At 39.0% G+C, this 20,403-nt stretch overlaps 1 protein-coding gene across 1 annotated transcript; it reads left to right on the top strand.

The window, feature by feature from the left end:
* Positions 1-5,691: 5,691 nt before the first annotated feature.
* LOC308062164 (mediator of RNA polymerase II transcription subunit 1-like) lies at positions 5,692-20,305 on the top strand (the record flags this gene model as incomplete). Its single annotated transcript, XM_080383221.1, has 15 exons — positions 5,692-5,727; positions 6,979-7,095; positions 8,206-8,287; positions 8,657-8,711; positions 9,167-9,299; positions 10,397-10,425; positions 12,853-12,924; positions 13,020-13,094; positions 14,265-14,335; positions 15,200-15,265; positions 15,743-15,851; positions 16,568-16,692; positions 17,054-17,166; positions 18,925-19,120; positions 19,479-20,305. 15 exons carry the CDS (start codon positions 5,692-5,694, stop codon positions 19,742-19,744), a joined length of 1,545 nt encoding a protein of 514 aa, XP_080239347.1. The 3' UTR covers positions 19,745-20,305.
* Positions 20,306-20,403: the final 98 nt, after the last annotated feature.

Consider the following 20,403-nt stretch of genomic DNA (forward strand, 5'->3'; position numbering starts at 1 on the left):
TTTTTATATTTAAAGATTAAGCTCTACAAGGTAGGAATAGTCTTTCTTTCTCTATGCTTTTGCAGCACATACAACCCAGGGAATATTTTTGTGATGCATACAGATAAACATCAACTATTCTCAAAATTAAGCAATCCAGTCCAGGTTCTGAACACTACAAATGAACACACACACACACAGAGGTTGTGTGGGCAGTTGTTCCTACCGGTCTTGCTCAATGTAAAGACATCTTAATCTGTCAGCTGGCAGAGGAGCTTCCCATCACCTGTGACTGCCTCCAAACCTGTCACACGGATCTCCGTACACTTGCAAACAGATACATACTCCATAAAAACAAGATAGTGGGATTACTGTAATAAACGGTTGGGTAATGAGATATTTGCATTTGATTAGCTCTATTAGCTGTCCAAATGGTATTATTCACAGTGCTTCATCTGAACTAGTCATGGTGCTTAGCTCATAACTTTCTTAGCATTTTGAAAAGACAATCCATCCCCAAATGCTTTGTGCCTATAGAGAAAGCAGCAGTGAAGACTTGAATAACAGCGAATCCAAGAGTAATGACAATTTTGCAGTCATTCATCTTGTCATTCAACAGAGCTAGGAGAAATTACATCATTCTAGTAGGTGACTAGGAAGCTAGAAATCTGAGATTTGAGGCTTACAGCACATTTGGTTTATGAGATACTAGAACAGACAAAAACACTATTAGGAACACAGTTAAGAAATTACCAAAAGTCTAAAACTATACAGGCACTAAAATGTATAATACAGTGTTTATTGCATGTATTTATAACAAGTCTTCATAGTTTAATTAATTTTGGTTTCAAAACATAAGATATGAAAAGCAGTAAGTATTGCTTAACCGATATAGCGTGATGTAAAATAAGTGGTTTATATGGAGTACCTGTCTACGTGGCACTGGTGTAACACTTTTAACTGGCATTTCTTGGCACTGAGCTCCTTTATGGTATTGTCTTTCCTGAAAAATATGTCTTCCCCACATACTATTTTACTTATAACAGTATGTGCCACAGCATGCTGTTTCTTTTTTAGTTTGCATGTTATATGACCTATATCATGATATATATTAGATCAGAACACTTAAGCCTAGCAATCATCTCCAAACCAATATTGTTTTAAAATAGCTCAAATAGACCTAAAGTCATTTCACTTTTCTGTCATGAAAGTAACACGAGGAAATATTGTAGAAATGTTTTTCTAATCTCAGAGTTGTCTATGTAATTATTTCTCTCATCTTTTCGTTTTTGCTCCTGTTTTTCATACATGATATGGTTTCATACTTACATCATGGTTTTTACGTGTCTGTTTACAGCCTTTTGTCTTCAGTTTCTCTGGTCTCTTTCCCCATCTCTCTCTCTCTGAAAGTTTTTTCCTTTCTTCCAATGGGGATGTGGTGTAGTGGAGTCAAGTAAACTGCAGTTTGGTTTCTAGTTCTGCAGCTGTGGCCGGCTTCAGTAGTCACTTTTCCCACCCTGGAAAAACAAGATAATTAAGCTGGCCTCCTGTGCGGTTAGCTTTGAAACATACTAGTTGAAAGCTCCTTTAAGCACAATTACTCTGTTTCTGTATTTCACCTCTTCCCTACCTCAGTTACCGCCTCAATGGTCATGATTTTTAGCTCCTCATCTAACTCTTAACTCCCATTCTTCCCCAGCTTCTAACAGCAACATTTTCAATGTGGACCTTCAACATATTATGGTTATGACTAATTCTGCCATGTTCTGCAGATAACACGCCAGCTGCATTCACTTTATCTCTACCTTGAAGGAGAGCTGCTGCAGCTCTTAAGTGATGAGTTTCATTGATTTCAGCTGACTGATGTCAGTAAAGAATATGAATGATGGTGCAACACCTTATTTTAGTTATAAGAATGATCAGAGAAGTCTTAGAAAGAGGATAGATGGGATAAGCAACAAATACTCAGTTATGAACACCAGTTGCAGTATCCTATGAAACCTTGTAGAAGGAAAATGTGCGCATGTGAAGCCAGCCCTCCCATGTTCATTCATGAGGTTATTTAAATCATGATTGCACGTCCCCAGTACTTTTGGGAAAAGACTTAGACAAGAACTACTTGGAGATTATAACGCTAATATCAAGCAGAAATCAAATGTTAGCTATATCTTGAGTATGCTCCAAGGAAAAGGCATGCCATGTCAATGTCAATGCATTTCTACATCCACGGCTATTTCCTACAAACTATTATTTTTTTTATGTCTGTCTATACAGTGTTCAGCTTTGAAGGTTATTAATAACTTTCAGTGAAGGAGTAGAAAACAGTCAAAGCTTGCCAGTGTTAAGTGCCTCAGACTGCAATGCTAGAAGTGCTATTCAGTAAGTTGTGAAGTAAAACTGGTTCAGTCTGTATGGCTGTTGTGAAATAAAATGCAGACACCAGCATTCTGATGTTACTCTCCGGGAAAAAATATTTGCACTGCATAACTGTGGAGGTGATGTAGAGAGTGAAGGGAAGATGACAAAACATATTACAGTATTTACGGGTTGTAAAGCCATAAACTATAGTCCATATCAGTCTAAGCTATGGTTTGTAAAATCTAAGCAGCACTGAGTTTAGCCTGTCTTAGATGGAAGAGTGCCTAGGACAGACCCAGGTATTCTTTGAATGCTCACCATTTTTGATAAATGCTGCTTCATGTTTCGGTTATATACCCATTTTATAGCTGTATCACGGCTGATCACTCTAAAATCCCATGGTGCTTTGTGAAAGAACACAAGATGACCTCTGATCTCCTGAAATATCAATTCAGATAGTCACAGTGACACCCTTTATAGATCCTGCAGTTCTAACTGGAACCACTGGTTTTCACTGATGGCCCAGGCCCCAGTTTGTATTTAGACTTACTGTGGGCTGTTACATAGCTGCTGTTTTCTCTGATCAACAGTTCAGCTGAGGGCTTTTAGAAAGATGCAACTCCAAGAAAGTGCTGGAAGCAGGCCAGTCATACTGCTGGTGATTTATTTTGATTTTCCTTCTTTAGATGAAGGAAAAATCAAAACTGCATGTAAGATTAATAGGAAAAAAAGCAACCCCCAGCCCCTGAAAAGAAACCAGAAACAAAAAAACCCACACCAATGTTGCAATGAATATGGAATTCCTGGAATCTTTTCCAAACTGCTAACATTACAACATACGAACAGTATGTGAAGTTTTCCCTTGTTATGTGTTAAGTCTAGAGTATCTTCACTGAAACAAATAGTTTACTTGAATTCATGCAAGAATATGAATGGAAAATACATTGATCCTTTCTCAGAAAAACAAATTACCATTCAATGAAATGGAAAAATCATCAGAAATGGAAGAACTATAGAATCACGAAGTGTTACTTTCATATGAATCACAATGTTCCCAGGGCATGCATTGTGAAGCATATTACAGAGTCAGGAATTCAGTAAGGTGCAGAAAACCGTGACAAAAAATAAAGTAGTAACAATAATGAATTTCTCAAAGGGTCCTTAAAGAAGCATACCAATTTTAACCCTTTAAAAGGGGATAAGATAACCTCCAATTAATTATTTGAGAGTAAGAGCAGATTTTCTCCAGGGACAACTTATTTTGTAATTGCACACATGGAAGTTTCTTTCAGCAGCAGTTTCTGCTGAACACACAAAGAGAGGGTATCTAGAGCAGGTGGGCAGGCAGGATTCATGAGGTAATTCCTATTATCTTCTCTACTGGTGAGAATGCTTGGCCAGTTGCTTTTTTTTTTCTTTTTCATGAACTGACCCACTTAAACATTTGTGTATCAAATATGCCTGAGATGCTATAATTAGAACATTTTTAATTATTCATCACTCTTAACTCTTCTCTTGAGTGTGGTAATTTGATGACAGTTCTGAATACCGGAACAACACCTTGATCCATGGAGCTTTCTGACAATGCTTAAGCTTCTGTTTCTCATGTATGATCTTAGACAAAACCACAATTTAACATAGGCATGAAGGCTCCTACTTGTATTGGAATATTTGTTCTGTTATGAAAATCTGACACTATGATGCAAATTCACCTACCTAATACACACATTTGAGCACAGTGGAAAAGGCTATTTTGTGTTTAAAAATTAAAGTGAATTTTAGGCTTATCAGCCATGCTGGACTGTGACTACTTAAACTTTTAGTCTTTTGTTTATTTGCAGAACAGCTATTGTACAGACAAAGCAAGCAGTAGCATGTTTCTCTCCATTATTTTGGAAGTGTTCTGTTCAAGAGGGTCAGCAAACAATTTATTTTTCTGCTTATTCAGGATGTGATCAAGCCACTGGAGTCAGTATCAAGATCACAGAGCTCCAATGAGCTCTGGATCAGGGCAAACATTTATGAAAATTACCGCAAAAATATTAAACACTACCAAGTTGTAGTATGTCATGTGTGCACACATCCATTCACATGATCTGGAAGGCAACCAACTTACTTTATATGAGCTATAGTACATGTTCTTGCCCAGCAGAAACCATTTCAATACATTGTTCAAGCAAATCTAAACTAAAACACCTTCCTAGAAATGCTGAAAACATGTTTTCAAGTGGTTGCACCAAGTCACAGGTAAAGCTCATGCTTATACCTATAGTCACTTCTAATGTCAACTTTAAAAATAAAAGAGTATTTAATAGCATAAACCAAGTAATAATCTTAGGGAAGCGTGACCTATCACAAGTGTGGAATTATATCACAATTTACTTGATCACCTTTCACCTCCTTTGTAAAACTGAAAGGCAACATACTTAACACTTTCAGCTGCATTGACTTTCCCTAAGTAACATGCTTGATACCTGTCTGTTTGGAGCAAATACCACTTTTTGGCACATACCTTATACTTCTCCTGGGATTCCTAGATCCATACATTGTTTTCTCTGTAATCTTACTGAGGCCACCAGACTATTTACTTTCTACTCAGGTACCAACATACAAGTCCAAGATCATCAGCTTTATGTGTTATGAGACTGTTTCAGGCACTGCAGAGTGACTGATGATAACTGAAAACAGAAAGTATGCTGTAAGACACCCTGAAACACTGCCACACGGTGTTTGTGTAGGAGACATGCTCTTCTCGCTGTAGACCTGGCATTCCCCCGTGACCAAATTTCAAGCTAGTGCCTATGCAAAGATTCAGGATTAAACCCTGAACCTCACACTGACATTGTGCACTGATTCCTATGTATAAGGAGACTAGCAACATGAGATGGCTACAAAAGAATGCACAAATACAATGCAAACGTTATAGGTAGCTATAGTATCTATCCCCCCACTCCCCCCTTCCCTCCCACCCCTGAGCTAGACTAAAAGCTCCCTTATGGACTGCTTCTCTGTTTTGCTGAGCGATTGCTGCTATCATACCTCTCCCTGCCTTTCTGCACTTAAATTCATCCTTTTCTTGAAACTGCTACACCTTCTGAAAAGATGAGGAGGGGCATTATACCTTCTGCTTAGGACTTAGATGTTGAAGAACATGACAGGGTGCCTTGCCCCTTCTAAAAATTAGCAGTGTTGAGAGGTGATGTTGCTGTGCTTCTCAAGTTGAAACTGAACCCCTGGGGACCAGTTTTGTGAGGGAGCAAGCCTCCTGCCCTGTACAGCACCTGTGGGTGCCGTGGTGTAGGTGGTACAAATAGGAACCCTGGTTTCTTGTGTGGATGGAGATGGAGGTACAAGATGGGCTGTAGACCTCCTGTAGGCATCAAGGCATGGGTGAGTGGGAACATTAGTGTGGGCATGTTCCACAGCAGGGGTGCTTGCAAGAGCTGGTTGGGAGTCCACTGCTTCTCCTTTCTCCAGCTGGTTGAGATGGCCTGCTTTATAGGGAACTGTGGTTTCTGCTCTCTCATCCAGCAGGAGGAAGGTCCTGCCAGCCCTCACTCACTGTCCCTGCTTGGTGTATGCAAAGGGTGTAGAGGTCCCTCTCCTAGTCTGTCTCCCTCCTCGCTGCAGCGCCGCTAGGTCAGAGGGCACAATTCTCTGTGGTTGTTGGTCCTTCTAGGTCAAAGAAACACTTTGCAATGTTTCTTCTGGTGTTAGGGGGCAGAGCAGAGTGGGTGGCATGTTGCAGGGACTCAGTTTCCTCTTACTCATTAGTCTGGAGTCTTCCTGCCTGTCTCAGGCTGATATATTAGGAAGTTCGCCTCAGGTTTATTCCTGATGGAGTTAGTGGTTATGGATGCACCACATCTCAGCAAGAATATTTCTTTGAGCCTCGGTTTCTGTATAAGGCCAGAAAGAATATTTATAGGGAGAGTGCTGATGGGCTGAAAATGTTCCTTCTCCTGACCCCATTCTCCTTCTTTGCCATCCCAATGAGGAAAAAGGAGTTGCAGCTCTGCGCTGAGATTGTTCCTCTGCAAAACCGTAGAATAATTTGGTTTCGAAAGGACCTTTAAAGGCCATCTAGCCCACCCCCCTGCAATAAGCAGGGGCATCTCCAACTAGATCAGGTTGCTCAGAGCCCCGTCCAGTCTGGCCTTGAATGTTTCCCAGGGATGGGGCACCTACCGCCTCTCTGGGCAACCTGTTCTAGTGCTTCACCATTCTCATTGTAAAAAATTTTCTCTTATCAAAATGAGCTCTAATGAGCTCTAGGTGGGTGTAGAAATCTTGATGCCTGAAACCCATAGCAAGGCCTTGGTATTTTTTAAGAATAAACATACGAGACTGTGCATCTACCAAGAAAGCCTAGCTGTTTAACAAGCTGAAGACTGGGCTGCATGTCCGTATTTAATATTGAGAATACTTGCCTATACTAAATCTCTCCCCACCCTTTTTCTCTCAGAAGTCTTACAAAAATTAGATATTTGTCTGCAAAATTAAACTAAAACAATTTTTTCTGCCTCCTCCTCTGAAGCATAACACCTATGAAGCATGACACCTATGACCTTAGCAAGATTTTATATTTTTCCTCCTCCAACATTTCTGGTTGCCAATGTAAATACATGCCATTATATTTAGAATATTTTGACATGTTTTTCAGATGCTGTTTCTACAAATGCTTTAATGGAACAGTTGCGTTTAAAATACCAACAAAAACCATGGGCTGAAACTATGAAACTTGTCCATTTTTGCATGGTAAGAATAGCAGATTAGGTGAGAGGAGGATATGTGGTGTAAGAGCAGGTTGCCAAGAGGGTTCAAAAGCTGCCTGACTTTACAAAAAACAAACAAACAAAACCCAAAAATAAAAAACCTGGTGTATATTATAGCCTGGGTCATGATTTTCCTTACAACAGTGGATAAAAAAAAAAATTCCAGCATTCCTGCATTATTTTAACCCTTCAGGTATTAGCAGTGATTGTCTAATAATTTAGGTTATTTTCCATTCATTATCATTAGCACATTCATGGTGTGTAAAGACAATTTCTTGCCCATAGGACTGGGAGAAAAGACTTTTTCAGGAACTGGCCTGAAACCTATCTAGACTCCCTCCTGCTGTGATATACCTTAAGTCATTTAATGATTCCCACCTTTCCAGTAGCCAATTATGTTTAAGAATCATCTTTATAAAAAGTAGATTAGCACTGCTGTGAGCTTAGTATAAAAAAAATCCTGTTTGTTTCCATGCTTCTTTTTATTTATCTGCTTAACTAAAGCCTTACTCTGAAAACAAATGTCCTGAATTTGAACATAGTGAAAACTTTTCAGCAGTGAACGTTCTTTATGGATTGAAGCGTGAAGCATGAGAATTTTTTGGACAAGAGCAAGAAGAGAAGCTGGGACTGTTTGCTTGCTACTTAAAGTAGTATCTTCTGATGGAACTTGCACCCTGAGTCTAACCAAGTATATCCATGGTGCTTAGTAATCTCTCCTTTTTACTCAGGCAAATTCCTCCTAAAATAAAAATCTAAGTATTTTCTTAGTTGATCTCTAGTATCACAGTGAAATTAGCTGACTTAACTTGTATTCAGCTTAAAAGAAAAGGGAATGGAAAGACGCTCCCTGCTTCAAAGGCCTGTGATACACAATTACTGCACAATAGGGTCTTCACAAATCCATTCACTGCTGCCACTTCAGAGATGGCTGCAATCATAGGTCACCTCTATGTTTGACAAAAAGAAATAGTGTTTATAGTGTTTTACTGTACTGGACTTTGGTGTTTTGTGTTTTGCATGCAGTGATATTCCTCTTTGGCTAGTAATTTAAGGAGGATTTCTCTGTCTCTTGTTTTCACAAATGTGCTAGGGTAAGCCGCTTCGGCCTGGCAGTAGTGCTCTGGATGGTCCGTTGCGCTCTTGCATGGAGAAGATACAGACGACGTTAAATGGTAATGAGCTGCCAGATAACTCAAACTGTATTTTTTTTAATATTCTATGAAAACTACCCATCCTTCTCTATAGGTGATGTTCTGCATAGAGGGGTCAAATGTACAAACACAGAGGTGGATATGACACAACAGACTTGTGATTCATCTTTGGGCTAAGCCTTCAGGCTACATCTATTCTCAAAGACTGAGAATAAGCTCTACCCAGCACAGCATTCATTAATCATAGGGTAATAGTTGTCATTAATAACAGAAATCATGCAAGAGATACTATTTTCTCATTATCTAAATCATACCCTCAAAGGCAGGACAATACTGGTTCTACTTCTTGATCAATGCAGCCTGATTAAATAACATTTCTGTTTTTTGCAGCTAAATCTTTGTTTTCTGTGATGAGCAGATTGGAATCTTTATCGAAGCAAAGAGGGTGAGTTTATTCATGAATAAATGCAAATGAGCAAGCATGGCCCAAAGTCCAGTGAGGAATACCATCTAGATGGCTTGTCAGCAACAGTTTTTTTTAGCTTGGTGTTCTCATGGAGTGTATTACTTGGAACAGGTATAACTGCCTATTTTGATTAGCCCTTTGTGGAGGAGGTTGTTGGGTGAAGAGAGCGGTTACATGCCTAGGTCCCAAAGCTACAAACTGAGGTAAATAGTTTTCAGCAAACCAACGTGATAATGCAAAGAGCAGAGCAAAAATATATTGCCTGGCTGCACAGTTTTCAGAAGCTGAGCCAAGGAAGAGTTATTTTTGAAGCATCCCTGGCATTTCTTCCCACGAGCAAATAAACTACGCTCATTTCCTTTCATCATATGGCAGAATTTTTAGAGATACAAGCCTTTTTATTTTTCCCTTTTTTTTCTTTCCCCTCTCCTCAGGCTTAGCGCCCATGTTAGCCCCAGTGGGACTGCCTGCTACATAACATCAAACATGTTTTATATAGAAGTTCAGCTGGAGAAGGATGGAAAGGTGGTGGATGTAAAGTTGGCTCACCTTGGAGAAGAACCTGTGGTAAAGTTAATTTTCTCTGTCTCTCACCTCCCTGTAGTCTCCCACCTGGCCTCCAGGTATGTCAGAAAGTCTTTGGCTTCCTTTTGGTCTTGTCACACCTGCCAGCCTGTGCATGACACTAGCTACCTCTTTAGGTGTCTGAAACTCTCCCCTAAACTTACAACTCGATTACAGATGTTAAGTACTGTACCACTAAATATTAAGCTAAATCTCAGCTGACATGCTCACCTTTCAAGAATTTTGTAGTACTTTGTGTAAATATTTGTATTCTTGTACTTCCATGTTATCAATATACAGTAAATAACATGGTCTTAAAATATTTTCCTACCAAAGTATACTGCATGGTATATTCCCAATGGATGTCTTGGAGCTGTTACCAGTTCTGTTTTTCCTTCTGGCTTCTTTAGGAGTATGTACATTCCTACTAATGGGGATATTTTTCTTGCAAACTTTCTCATTAAAATATTGGCAAAATATCACTCTGCAGTTCACATATCAAGTTCTTCAGTTGTTCACTGTTACAGACAATCCTTCAGGTCAAAGATGCAACAACAAGCTGTTGTGGTGGGGCGGGGAACATAGACTCGGATTTTTATCATTAAGTATCCAAATTGCTACATTCATTTGGAGTTAATTTAGTCCCTTTTTTCAGTTGAGTCAACCCAGGGATTTCAAGTTGTTCTCTTTATCCAGCTCAGGGCTGTTGATCAGTGAGTGCTGGACAATATTATTAGGATGGAAATCCATATCCAGAGACTTTTAGCATAGTAACTGCCAATAAAAGAAAAACTAGCAAAGATGCAATTTTTTCCCTGGAAAGGATTTATCAAAAAACTGTTTCTGTTAATTTTATCCTCTTCCACAGAGCCTTTGTTCTTTTAGTTATTGTATTAATATTATGTTTTAACTATTGTAATGTTAGTCTGGTTTTTGCTGGCTGAGGGGGTGTGTGGGGTGTTGTGGTGGTTTTTTTTAAGCTAAGCATCCAGTTATTTAAAAGCAAGGGGGAACAATCTAATCATTACCAATTAAATGTTTTTAAGAGGTGTTTCACAAAGGATGGTAAGAAACATGAAACTCCTCTCTTATTCCCGTAGGTTTGTGATGACTTGGTGCAGCATCTAAGGTAAAGAATCATGTGCAGTCTCTTGTTGAATGGAAAGGAATTCCTGAGGCTTCTGTTTCTCTGAATGTGGTGGAGAAGTCAAGGCTAGAATGGTTTCAGTGTAAGAACTGGAGAAAAGAAAAAAGGAAAAAGCAAGAATCAGGAAGCAATAATATGAATCCAGAAAACAACAGAAGAGCTGACACCTTTTGAGATTTTATGTGGGAAGTTGGTGGTTGTGACTGTTATTACCTACTTGCAGTTTGTAAATTCAAGGCTAAAACTGCAGCAAATATAATTTTTAAAAGATACTCCAGGCATCAGTTTTTTCTCAAGTAATTCCATTGAAAACAGCTAAATTGCATCTGCTTCAGTGGAGCAAGGGGAAAGAGTAACGTCCAATACATTGGCTGTAGCTGCCAGTTGAACACAGCCTTTGAATACTGGCATTTGTGTTGATTGCAAGAATTATAGAACTACTTGGACCCATAATTTTGAAAATGGACTGACGATGACAGCTCAGAACTGGCAGAATTACAGATCCAAACCAGATACTACTTTTCCCCTTTTTCCATCAAAGACTTGTCCTTATGCAAATATCTTAACTACCTGTCCTTCAGGCTTCTGTCACAGCAATGGAAGCAAGGTGATATCACATGGCCTGTTTTTCTTTGCAAACGCATAGGAGGAGCTGTTACTTTAATTTTTCTCATGTAGCAGTAGGGCACTATATGCATATTTTTTTGTTTTGTTTTGAACTACCACATTTTGTTCTGTCTGAATACTTGGCTGTTCCAGGACAGGTCACAATCTTAAAAGTCCATTTAGAAGTCCTCCAGCCAATATGATCAAGGTTTCAGGTTTTACTAATAATGAGCATATTTAAGAAAATGGGTTCTTATTTAAATACCTCGGCAGAACAGTTGAAAGGGAAGGCAAAGAGAGAAAGAGTAATCACTGACATTGCATATTTCATCTCTCTTCTATGTGGTCCTGTAATGCACCATCAGTTTTCCCAGCCCTCTCTTTCCTCAGAAATGAAGTTATATTAGCTTTATGGGTGTAAACAGCTATGCCTTAAAGCAGGGGTCCTCAAACTACAGCCCATGGGCCAGACACGGCCCGCCAGGGTCCTCAATCTGGCCCCCGGTATTTACAGACACCCCCCCCCCCCAGGGGTTGGGGGGGAAACCAAGCAGCTGCAGATGACTGCCTGCCACTTCATCCACACGCTGGCCCACCCTGTTTAAAAAGTTTGAGGACCCCTGCTTTAAAGGTTTAACTTGTATTTTCCTGGGTTTTTAACTCCCACTGTTGTTAACTGCCAGCAGTTTGGCTCTGAGCAATGGCCATTAGCACTGTGGGTACTGCTTATCTGCCTTCCTGTTTTTGTTAGGATTTGGCATGAAGTGCAAGTATCCCTTCTACAGCTTTTGGTGTAGTATTTTATTTGGTCATAAGGTAGTTTGTTACACGTGTAATGTCTTGTGTGTGTCTCAAAGTAACTATAAAATCACGATGAACCAGCCAGCTAATGCATAGGCTGGTGCTGTGTCTGTGCCTGTACCTGCATGCCTGCTTCACTCCCTTTTCCCTGCTTCCCCACTAGTCCAGTTGGAAAGTCATTCAACTGCCGAGTGACTTGGTTAGGTTTCTGTTTGGAAAGGATTATGCCCAATGTGAAAGTCAAGGCAGGCTTATTTGCTCTTTCTCCTGAGACAAGTTGCAGCCACATCTGCACAGAAAGGGAATGTGTGTCTTCTCAAGCACAGCTCTGTGTGACTGCAGCACTAGAGAGTTTAGTAAGGCTTGTAAAATCCACTTAAAATCCACGTAAGCAGGTGAGGATATACCTGGTGGGTTAGTGCAAGCTGAGCTCTAGTCTATCACAGCTAGTCAGAATATGCAGGAATTCTGGGTTTTGAGCAGTCTGAACTCTTCCTTCACAAACTTATTTATGCAAGCCACTTGTCCTGTTTCTTTTTTTTTTTTTTTTTTTTGGTTGATGTATCTACTGGTTGTGTTTAAGATTTCTCTCACAGGATGCTGTGAAGTACAATATTAATGCAATTCTTGATATTTTGAGGAGAAGAACGATGTACGAGTGCATTGCATTAAGGTGGTGTTACTACACAACTAGCTTTATTGGAAGATCAGGAAAAGTGCTTTGCAGCTGATGTCAAATTTGTGTGTCGTGCACGTCTCTTGCTTTCAGTAGTGCATATTTAACCAGTGTCAGCTATAATTACATTGCTTTTTGCAACAGAGCCAAGGATTCACATTTCCTGGTATCTTCTAAGAAAATTTCAAAGCAGCACTGCTACTTGCCAGATCTGATAAGGAGGGGGCCTATGCCACTCTGAAAGAGTGCTTTTTCTGGCATGCTAGATATAAAACACATTATCCATCTCATTTAGTATAGCAATTGCAATTGTTTCTTTTTGGTAGGATGAAGAACTATGATGCCTTTGGACAGATTCTAGAAGACCTGTCAAATCTGTATCAGATTCCAGGAAACAGGTTGCAACTTGTTTTTACTTGAAAAATTTCTAAAATCCATAGCCTAGTTTTTGTTTACTTACAAAACCAATAAATTTGCCTTCTTTCTCTCCTAGTGAAATGAAAGCTAAGGGATACCTTGCTTTGCAGGCCCTTGAAAAAGATCTTTATTCAATGTTTCTTCTAGACAGGTAACTTGAAGCCTACCTCTTCCTCCCTTTCCCTCCACCCCCACCCCTTCCCTTCATTAAAAAATGAGTTAACCGATCTAATTATAGAGCAGGATGTGGAAAGCTAATGAGTTTTCTCCCACTGGAAAGGTTTTTGCAGTTTGCTTACCCCAGGCACACTAAACAAGACCATCTGCTGAACTCCTTCCTGTGCTTCATACGTGAGACTTGCTGGGAAACTGGTTGCAGAGCTTGGGGGTGTATGCATGTGACCACCCCTTAGGAGCAAACAGTGCATCTGAAATACAGCGGTTGCTGTCTAGATCTTCCTGTGGCAGAAGTAAAACATACCTTTCACAGTCCTGCTGTTTGGGTAGCTTGTTTTGTGCTCAGGTTTTAGATCAGGAGTAGTGGATGCTAGCTTTCCTCCTAAACTTCCTTTTCACATTTCTCCTTTCGAAGAGGAGGATTACAGACAGACGTAGAACAGATTTTCCTAAACCCTCAGGTAACTGTACAATTACCTTAATTCCTTTTAGAAAATCAGAGTTGAGGGCAGTGCTCTCCTTCTGGATTTTTGAAGCATCTTTTCTGCTATCTTGCCTATTAAGTACTCTTGGCAAGCATGGCCTTTTGTAATTTGAAACACACTCTTGGCTTATTTTTGTACAGTGTTCCCTTATGAAGCATAGTAACTCCATGAACAAATATACAATATCCTTCCTGATCACTTGTACCTCAGTAAACATCATTTATGAGTTAAACAGATTATTTGTCCCATCTATGATATGAATTAATGCACTGCGGAGTTTTAATAGACAGCTATGTAATTGTATGGCTGTACATATTCGGCTGTACAATCACATTTCAGGCTAGAGACTGGTGCTGAGTTAGTTTATCCAGGTTATTTCCTCACTCTTTGCTCAGCCTGCCACTCCAATATTTTTGTCCCCCTTCATTTATGGAAAATCACACATCAAAGTGCAACCTGAAACAGCTCAGATACAGGGTTGAAACTGGGAGCCCAAGTCCTAGGAGTAATGTATGAGGAAGGTATCATAACAAATGGAGACACAATCTACTTCCATAGAAGCATCATCTCCCTTTGATTAAGGGTGCAAATTATCCTTTACATTAGCCTAGCTAGCACTGCAACTCAGGAAACACTAATCAAGATGTGTTTTGAATTAGAGCACAGGATGTAAACAGAATTACTGAAGTACTTCATGGAAAAGTAGGACACCTGGTGCCAAGAACTGGAGGTGAGGTTTTTGGGTGTTTTGTTTTGTTTTTTTTTTTTTTTTTTTTACATTTCTTTCTACATGGATTCAAAGAATTGTAATTAAAAAAATAATCCCTGCTAAATTGTTCTTTGTTTGTAGTAAGGATCGTCTATTAGAAATAAAACATGCTGTATGGCCTTACCATGTCTGTATTCACAGACAGCGTACAGACATACAGAAGGAAAAAATACAGACGCAAGGTGGTTTATCAGCTACTGCAACATCGACTTTGCAGCAGCCTAAAAGCAAAGCCAGCAATATTCTGAGGTTATGTGGGAAGCCACAGTTTTGGGAGTAACCGTGAGATGATAGCAGTAGTAGCTTAGATAACACTCAGGTTGCGTAAAAGGCAAATACAGTCAGTTGGTAAGTTTTTTGGCTCACCTACACTGTCAGAAGCGAGCTTTACCCATTTATGTGTTATACTTGATAAAGTACTTCTAATACATAGTGCCGCTATCCTGTTGCACAGCTTGATGTTAGTGTCCCTTATGCAAGTATCACAACTTTCCCTTCTATTTCAGACTAGTCTCTGAAAGCTGCAGTTCAACTAGTATTTTTAAGGCTGAACAACAGGTTATTGTGCAAGAGGTAGAAACTTAACCTCATCTTTTAAAGGATGTCTGATGACTTTATATACTGAGGGTTTAGCTGTTAAATGCTGACTAAGAAAATGCTGTGATTTAAACATATACTGTAATTAGAGATGTACTCTTATGAGGAATTCCCTTCTGCCTGCCTACACTGTTCTTGGGTTTTTTTCCCCCTTTGTGTCAAGATGCCTAACACATTTCCTCTATTGACATGTATAGTAACATTTTTTTTATTATTATTATTCCTCAGGAGCTCCTATGAACATTGAATTTTACATTTCTCCCTATCAAGTTCTGGAAGCAGAACTAGATCCCGGTAAAGCTAGAAAAACAGAACTAATGTGATAACTTTTTCAGCACTACCTGTTTCATTAAGCGAAGTTAATTAATGAAACTCAGAAAACAGCATTAAAATTCTAGATTAGCAGAACGATTTATCGGATGCACTTTAGCACAATTGTAACGTACATCAGGAAACTCCCATTTCTTGGCTGTTGACCCAAATTGAAATGCAAGCAATATCAAACAAAGTAACTGCCTAGCCAGCATGAAAATTACTGATGGTTGCTTGATGTGTTTCCTGGCACGTCCCAAAAGCAGCTATTGCTGCTGCACCACTGGGCAACACTGGTGTTTTGGGTGTGGTCTGGGCAGGCCTGTCCCTGCTCCCCAAGCCATTGTGGCTGTCAGTTGGACCTGACCTTTAAAAGACCTTACCCTTGCATGTTTTTATATGCATGAGATTAATCTATACTGACACGAGGAAAATAATGCAGTTCTCTTTCTCCCTCAGGTTCCCAGGTATGTGGAACAAAAACAGTCGTAACTGTTGAAGCCACAGATACACTACACAAACTTCCTCTTTCCCCGCTGCTTGTAGATACTCAGGCTAGAGAGGACGGGTGAGACTCTGGACGCTTCCCAATACAGAAACGGATTTACAAGTCATTGGCAATAACCTCAGCGTAACATCCATTTAGCCTCTGCTAGAACAGGAGGCTCTGTTTTATCAATGGCTTATGCTCCACAGCTACACCCCCCATAACCTGTAGCTTTTACAGTTTTCCCAAATAGACTTTAAAGTTATTGTGTTCATATTTAAGTGTCAATTGCATTGAACTATGGATTTATTCAGATATGAAGCCAGTAGGAGCCACTGAAACAATATTACTTAACTTCCTAGTATTCCAACAAGCAGCTCCTGCATAGTTTCAGCATAAACAAAAGCGTATATTGAGGGATATTATGCTTTAACTATACAAAACAGTTTGTCATCCCACCATGGATATTGACACCTTATGTCTCCCTGCTTCAGTGCTAGGGTGGAGGGAAAGTCTGAAGTTACTCTCCAAAACAAATCACTATAGAATGATTTATAGCAAACATCCTTGTGCACTGTTCCTCCATTTCTGGTGGGTCACTTTTCCTTTCCGCCAGCCTTCACGTTAACCTTATTTTAAAACATTAAAGGCTATGGTTGTGTTTATAGAGCAAAACTATTCTCAAGACAGAAAAAGTATGTAATGTAGTAAACTTCTAGGAACCTGATAGCTGCCTTGCACTGACTCCTTGTTACATCAATTTCTGTAACAAGCTTTCATTCTGACTTTTTTTCCAGCAAACTTGCTTTTTTGCCACTGACTGATGAACTGAGCACAGATTTGCCAGCTTTTTTTGTGTTGAAGTTTTACCAGCCTATTCCTATGTCCTTATCCAGTATTGAAGAGATACAGAGGCTCACAGGTATGTTATAATTGTTTTTAAGACTAAGTACTTCTGTGACGATGCATTGCTTATTTGCTTTTTATTTCCCTGTGTTAATGTTATAAGAGGAAAAACTGGTTTCTGGGGCTGAGCGTGTTGTGTTCTGTGAGCCCAAGAGTAACATTTAAGTAACGAGTGCAAATCACAAGAGTTCTAAGAAAGGTATGACAATTACAGGCAAAGCTGTTAAACATTCTACCTCAAATTTCCATTAGCAAAAAAGGGAATAAGAAAGGAGATTAATATTTTTGTCTTTTCAAAACATGGGTTTTGCTTTTAATATTAGTTTTCATGTACAGTCATAACCTAAATGCTAATAAAAAAAATCACCTTGTTTCAGGAATCCAGATTACTGGCTTAAAACTAGCTCCCCTATATGAGCTGATTGTTCACTCTGCTCTTAAAGAAAAATGTAGCGAAGACTTGTCTACACATAAATCCTGTTTCTTTGTGGTAAGTATAGTGTGCATTTGACACACACGCTGCCCTTGTGCAAGATATATACTGAATTATTTCCCCATAAGCAAGCAATGCAGACTTCCCAGAATCCCAACAGTATTTAAATGCTTTTTAGGAAATAGTTCCGATATTTACAAAACAATATTCAACTCTTTCAAGTAAGTGAACTTTTCATCCTCATTAATGAAACACTATGTGCATGGCTGCTAAAGTCATACTGATTTTTCTGTCTGTAATCCAAATATTTACTCTTCTAAAAATTGCTCAGAACTTCATCATTAATGCCTTAAAAAGAAGGAAACTTATAGGCTGCTGTGAGAAGCAAGTCCCAAGATGGTACTTACCTAGATTTTTGAAGGTCTTCATCACACTGCATGTCATGCTGCACCATCATGCAGTTTTAACAAGAAAGATTTATTTATTAGGTAACACTGAGAATACTGATTCCTTTTACAGGGACTGGCAGGAAGTAGCATTACAACAGTGATGTCAATTGTTATCTAGAGCCATGGTTGTTTAACTGGAGATGGCTTCCCTTTTAATAACTGTTTTATTAAAAAAATATTTAATTTAGGCTTCACTAGATGTAGAGGAAAAGTTTTAGAATAGAAAATGTGGCTAAGATGCTTTCTGCCAGAAAAGCAGTACAGGGCAACTACAAGACAATCTTCAAAGTTCTAGTTTTTTTGCTAGGAAACATCAATTTTGCAATTCATAGCATGAAAAGAAGAGGGCACTTCCTCCTCCTCTACTAGCAGTGTTAGCAGAGCCCACTGCCTATATAGTTCTTGGGCTCTGAGGTGGTGGTACAGAAGGCAGTAGTAAGTTTACACCACAGTAAAATAAGGTTTAGCAAAGCTTTTCGCTAAAAAACCCTGTAAGGTGGGATGAATTTTTCACGTCCATTAGAAACACGTGAAAGGCTCTATAACTCTTTAGCAATTCCCTAAAATATCAGCACTTACCGAGACTGTTTTGCTTCTCAGTTTAAAGATTTAATTTCTAGAAATAAATTATTAAATAGAACTCTAATCTTCAAAGGAATGTAAGGGAAATCCCTTTGCTCCATGAACTCAGGAGGAAAAGGTCTTTTATTCTGCTCTTCAGCTTTCCTTAATCTAGAACCTGCTAATTAACTGCCCTGCCCTGTTCTTAAGGTGACAGTTCCCATTTAGCATCCTGAAGTAGATAACACAATACTGCACTCCTAATTTTGTCATAAAATCACTGTCAATATGGACAGGTGGCAAATTTTTCTTGCTGTCTCCTCTTCTCCTCCTCTTCAAATGAATCATTGGGAGATACTCCAGCTAAACATGCTTCTCCAAAAAAAGCAGTAGTGATAATGGAAAACATATAATGCCCCAAAGAGGTTTCAGGCAAAACTGCTATCCTATTTGTATAACTGTCAGCCAGCACTATTATGATGTTCTGAGAGAAGATCTTGGGTTTTAAGATTTCTATACCCTACAGGACTCTCAAGAGTAGTTGGCAGAATTGGTGGCACATGAACTCCTGACCACTTGGCTCGGGGTATATTCACCTAATTTGGATGCGTCTGGGGAAGGACAGTGGACCTCATTTAGCTTCCTGTAAGGACTGTGTTTCTACTGAAATGCAAAGACATGATGGACATGCTAGAAGCATGTCTTCCAAAATTATTTGTGTTGTCAGATTGTGCAGCTGACTGATAACATCAAGCTTCACTTTCTTGTTTTCAGCACTCAAAATATCACCATATTTCTTGTTCAGTCTCTTCCAGATTGCCCAAAGCACTGCTACTTCATAAACAAGAGCTCAGAAAAATCAGTTTTAGCAGGAGCCTTGGTCAGTAAAATCCCATTTAGCCATCCGAATTGTGTGCCTAGTGTGATAGAGATTCTTCGACATCAAGTGGCATATAACACTCTTATTAGCAGCTGTGTCTCTGAGAAGCATACAAATGAAGGTAAATTGTGTGGTTGGAAGTAGTGGCAGAGTATTAGAGGGAAACTAGCTTCTAAGGTGGGTGTTAACAGATTTACTGCTCCCTTGCCAAAGCTGTCACTACATGTGGAATATTTTAAATAACAAAAAATCCTAGTAAAAATTACTAGGAACTCCTGTATTACATTCTGTTGAAATTTTGTTTAAGAAAAAAACCCTCCTAGGCCTGATGACACTTTTATAAGCATAAACTAAGTTGCCAAAGTAATGAATAATGAGATTCTACATTATCAGTATTTTTTAAATTTTGCCATGTGATTCAGACAAAAAGAGTCCACGTTCATTGGGTGGAAGTCACTAAATAATAATTTTATTTCTAGATGATTCAGAACTGCTTTACTTCGAAGTGGTCCCATACAAGAACATGAGTTTTTCTGTCCTTTTCCTTCATCCTCTGAAAGAGAATCTGGCCTGTGGTATGTGTGGAATAATTGATAGTGTCCTCTTCATTGGGCTGACAAGGGACTTGGTTCTATCTAGGCTCTTGTACTATGCTTCTTGTTACAAATACATTCTAAGGGCCGCTCCCATGGGTGTGCAACCCATGAAAAACACAAGTAGCACTTGTGTATCAACTGCTTACTAAAACAAGTTCTGTATTCAGCACAAAACATGAAGTAAACACAAATATTCAAGTCCTATTCTGTCTTGGCCCGTAGTTAATTAATAAATTTTAATGTCTACTATTTCTGATTTAAGTATATTAGGACAAAGCAATTCTTATGGAAATGAGTACTGCTGCAAACCCCTTCCCATTGACTTCAATCTTACCTTTCTTGAAGCATCAGAATGAAAGGATGGTTTTCAATGTTTATAAAACTGTTTATTTTGAAATATTTACATTATGCTCTTTCTTAGTGATAATTGATGTTATATCCTCCAGAGAAGTCCAATGTCACCTTCATTTAAATCCTCAAGATCCAAGTCTTAATTCTAGCGATGACTTTATAGCAAGAGCTGTGAAGCGGTAAGTAGTTTTATTTCCTAACGGTTGGAATGAACCTCAGGTGTCCATTTAATGGAAATATCATGTGTGTTCACAATGCCATAAACTCAGCAACTAGGGAAACTTCACTCTAGTAAAAAGTTCGAATAGTGAGAATGTTACTTTAGTGTCTTGAGTATCTCTTCCAAAAATGTTATACATTCATAGTAAGCGAAAGTGTTTCCAGTAGAAAGCACGTGGGGCACAGAAACACTTTTGAATAAAGAGGTTTACCTTTTATAAAGATGCTTTTTTCTTTT

The sequence above is a fragment of the Falco punctatus genome (genome assembly GCF_963210335.1).
Source record: "Falco punctatus genome assembly, chromosome: 4".
NCBI classification, from domain to species: Eukaryota; Metazoa; Chordata; class Aves; order Falconiformes; family Falconidae; genus Falco; species Falco punctatus.